Genomic DNA, 4,455 nt, shown 5'->3' on the forward strand with positions numbered 1-4,455 from the left:
TGAAGAGCATTGGTGGACTGACTACAGTACCCAGAGCAAAGTTGCACGTGGATTGTAATTTGTTTAAAGGGAATACTGTTGTAGGAGTTGTTGACTCATTACCTATACCTAACATTGATTTTCTATAAGGAAATGATATCGCTGGTTCCAGAGTAATTCCAGATCCTATTGCTGTGGATACTCCTCTGATTGAAAATCCAGTGAAGGACCTAGAAGAGAAAGCCATGTTTCTGTCACGTGTCGTTGAACACAGCCTGATGACTTTGGATACTGCAAAGAATTTGATTTGTACGGATGCTGTTCATGTTGATGTCGCAGCAGGTGATGTAGTAGAGAAGCTAGCAGATAAACTCTCCTCTGATAGAAGACAAGGTAGATAAAGTCAACAATGAAAATGACTGTAAACTAGACAACACTACAGTGGAGGTTTGTGAATCTTCTTTACTAGAGTGTATTATTTTGGATTTAGTTTTATAATCTGTTTGAAATGAAGGAATTTGATATCAGAGATGTTAACGATAATGATCATTCTTTACAACATATGTTTAATGAAGCTGTTTCAGAGAGTGAAATCGCTACGGAAGCGACTTGCTATTATCTAAAGACAGGAATATTGATGAGAAAGTACAGAGTACTTTCTACTCCTACCAAAGCTTCATGGGACATGAAGTACCAATTAGTTGTACGTTTAGGATTGAGAGAAGAAATAATCCGGATTGCCCATGTGAATACATCTGCCCATCTTGGAGTGAAGAAGACCACACTTAATATTCTGCAATATTTTTATTGGCCTGGAATAAGAGGTGTAAAGAAATTTTGTAAAGTATGTGATACTTGTCAAAAGGTAGGTAAACCTAATCAGCCTATGAAGCCAGTACCTTTATCTCCACAGATTGTATGTAGTGTTCCATTCGAGAAAGTAATTTTGGATTGTGTTGGTCCACTGCCTAAGTCTAAGAAATAAAACCAGTATTTGATATCGGTTATGTGCAGTAGCATAAGGTATCCAGATGCTATACCTCTGCGTAATATTTCTGCTAAAACATTAATTCCTCATCTAGTCAAGATTTTCACCCAATATCGAATACCTAGGATTGTACAGACCGATCGTGGAACTAATTTTACGTCTACATTATTTCAGGAAATAATGAAAGTAATGGGTATTAAACATTCTATGTCCACAGTATATCATCCTCAAAGTCAAGGTTGTCTTGAAAGATTTCACCAGACGCTAAAAGAAGGATTGACTAAGTTTTGTTAAGAAACTGGCAAAGACTGGGAGGAAGGATTGCCGTTTGTTTTATATGCTGTGAGGAATGCTCATCAGGAAAGACTTGGATCCTCTCCCACCGAATTTCTTTATGGAAGACAAATTAGGGGACCACTTAAAATATTGTACGACACTTGGTTAGACTATAGTGAAGGTGTCAGTTTGGGAGAATATGCAACTAAGTTAAGAAAAAACTTAAGTATTCACATGAGTTCGCCCATCAACATTTGTTAAAAGCTCAGCATTCTATGAAGAAAACTTTTGAAAGCAGATATGAAGGACCATTTACTGTGATGACAAAGTATCAGAAAGTATATGAAATATCTACTCCAGGTGAAGGACCATTTACTGTGATGACTAAGTATCAGAAAGTATATGAAATATCTACTCCAGGTAAAAGGAAAGATCGGAAAATAGTACATACAAACCGATTAAAAAGTTATTCTACTAAGGAGAAAACTGAAGAAAGTATTGCCGATGCTATCTTGGTTCTTGTTGACAAGTCTTCTGATCAAGTATCTGATAACCATCTTATAAAAACAGATGTTTGATTATCCAATTCTGACACTATTAACCACCAGAAATCTAAATTACATCATTTAACCTCTCTTAAATTGCAGGATATAGAAAGGTTGTTGGAATCTTTCCCAGCGATTTGTGGAGACATACCAACACAAACGAGACTTGTGAAAGTTGAGATACAGCTTAAGATCAACTCAGTTCCAGTTAAGAGCGCTCCGTACCGAGTATCTCCAAACAATAAGACCATCATGAAAAAAAGAGGTAGATTTCTTGCTAGAACATGGTTTGTCCAAAGCCAGCCATAGTCCATGGTCATCTCCATGTGTACTAATAAGAAAATCAGACGGTACATATCGGTTATGCACAGATTATCGTCAGGTAAACCAACTTACTGTTTCCGATTGCTATCCGTTACCCAGAATTGATGATCTTATTGACATGGTAAGCTCATCGAAATATTATATTATACATAATACATATAGATCTTCTTAAGTCACGCATACACAAACATTTTGCATTTTACATTACTGTATTATTATTTAGTGAAATAATGTAATTGTGTCTATCGTAACATATCAGTGAATGGTGTAGCTACTTGTACCAATCGCCATTTTGTTTTGAAAGCAGCAAGAATGTGATTTTGAGGCTAATTTCTAATTTTCAATTTTTTCTTGTTTTCAGATTTCAGCATGGTGAAGAAATATCTCAAGGAGGAGGAGTTTTTGGAGCTCCTTTTCGTCAGTAGTGATGAAGAAGAGCCTTTGACCATTACCTTTGAAGACACTATCCAAGACGACCTGGTCGACAATGAAACCTTGCTGCGTGAGGAAAACGAGGATCAACTTTTGGCTGCTGAAGAAGCGAAAACAGCGCATGAAGAGAGACGAGATTTTGCTGTCTCGTACGCAGTTCGTCTTGATTCCCTAGTTCCTGTGACTCCTGCAGAATATCCTGTGCCTTCTTCAGCGTCTCCTGGGCCTTCTTCAGCATATCCTGGGCCTTCTTCAGCGTATCCTGCGGTTCCTGTGTCTGATCTTAGTCCCGTGGAGATGAGGAGTAGGAAAAGAAGGAGAGGACCTCTTTGCCCTGCAGAAGGTGTGGCATTGAAGAGATTGCCGGATAACTCATACAAGGCTAGGGACAACACGAAGTGACACTCAGAGCCAAACCCAACAATGCCACCAATCTTGAAGATCGACCAGTTTGACACTGCCGGTCCTACCATGGCTGTCTTCGGGTGTAGGACTCCTGCGGAAGTGTTTGACAAATTTTTGACAAATATAATGCTTGCAGATGTGGTCATCCACACCAACGACAAAATCATCACCCTATGGAACAAATACAAGTTGCAAAACGACCCCACCTTCAAGGATTTGACCCTCATGGAGTTACGTGCCTTCCTTGGGATCCTCATCATGACAGGGGCATGGAAGGACAATCATCTGACAGCGGAAGAGATGTTCTCCAAGTCTCTAGGATGCCCCTTCTACAGGAGCATCATGAGTGAGCGCCGCTTCGCCTTTATTCAGAGGGCCCTACGATTTGACAGCATTGCTACGAGGGAGGAGCGTGTGAGACATGACAAATTTGCTCCCATAAGGAATTTGTGGGACCAGGTCATTGCAAATTGCATTGCAAACTATGAACCCAGTGGGCATCTTACTGTGGATGAGCAGCTCCTCGCCTTCAGGGGACGGTGCCGTTTCAGGATGTACATCCCGAATAAACCAGCAAAGTAAGTAAAAGGTTTTATTTATATATATATATATATATATATATATATATATATATATATATATATATATATATATATATATATGATAGATAGATATATACATGCAATTTTTAAAAAAAATTTTATAGGTCTAGTTTTGTTTTCTTTATATTTATTGTTTCTTTTATTTTGTTTTCTTTTCTCTTAGGTATGGCATCAAGTTAATTATGGCATGTGATGCAGACACGTTCTACATGTGCAATGCCATTCCCTACCTGGGCAAGGGAACTACCAATACAAGTACGCCCTTGGGAGAATACTTCACGTTGGAGCTAACCCGACCCTTCAGGAAGGCTAGGCGTATTGTTACGACAGACAACTGGTTTACTTCCCTGCCACTAGCCTAGGCTCTCCGTGAACGTGGGATGCATTTAGTTGGTACTATTCGTCCCAAACCTTACCTGCCTACTGTGTTGCTGACAACGCCCCTGGAATTAGCCGAATCTGTTGCCACGTATAATTACAAGGACAAGGTCACCTTTTTGTGCCAACGTGTGAAGCCGACGAAAAGGATCCAGATTCTTTCCAATGTTCATCACAATCCCACAGTTATTGAGGATCATAAAAGTCACATGCACATATTTTATAATGCCACAAAGGGAGGAGTTGACACGTTCGATCAGATATGTTCTGCCCTGACCTGCAGCAGGAAGACCCGGAGGTGGCCCATATGTGTCTTCTATGGGATCATCAATCTTGTTGTAAATAATTCCTTTTTTATCCACCAAAATTTGCCTGACAACACCTTGTATAACAGGAGGCAATTTTCTGCGGAATTGGCCATGGAACTCGCCCGTGATGCAGCACTTTCAAGACTCGCAAGCAAGTGGCACCTCCAAAGGGACTTACCTCATTTGCTCTGTTTTTGCGGTACAAGAGCCCGAAGACG

General features: G+C 39.8%; 1 protein-coding gene across 1 annotated transcript in view; it reads left to right on the forward strand.

Moving 5' to 3' along the window:
- LOC137648324 (uncharacterized) overlaps positions 1 to 380 on the forward strand; it is a 19,118-nt gene extending 18,738 nt beyond the window's left edge. Inside the window, exons 2-3 of the mRNA XM_068381248.1 lie at positions 1 to 54; positions 202 to 380. The exon at positions 1 to 54 is cut by the window's left edge and continues 879 nt beyond it. Coding sequence (XP_068237349.1) covers positions 1 to 54; positions 202 to 380 — 233 coding nt within the window. The remainder of the gene's footprint in view (positions 55 to 201) is intronic.
- Positions 381 to 4,455: the final 4,075 nt, after the last annotated feature.

This window comes from Palaemon carinicauda, chromosome 10, assembly GCF_036898095.1.
Source record: "Palaemon carinicauda isolate YSFRI2023 chromosome 10, ASM3689809v2, whole genome shotgun sequence".
In the NCBI taxonomy this organism is placed as follows: domain Eukaryota; kingdom Metazoa; phylum Arthropoda; class Malacostraca; order Decapoda; family Palaemonidae; genus Palaemon; species Palaemon carinicauda.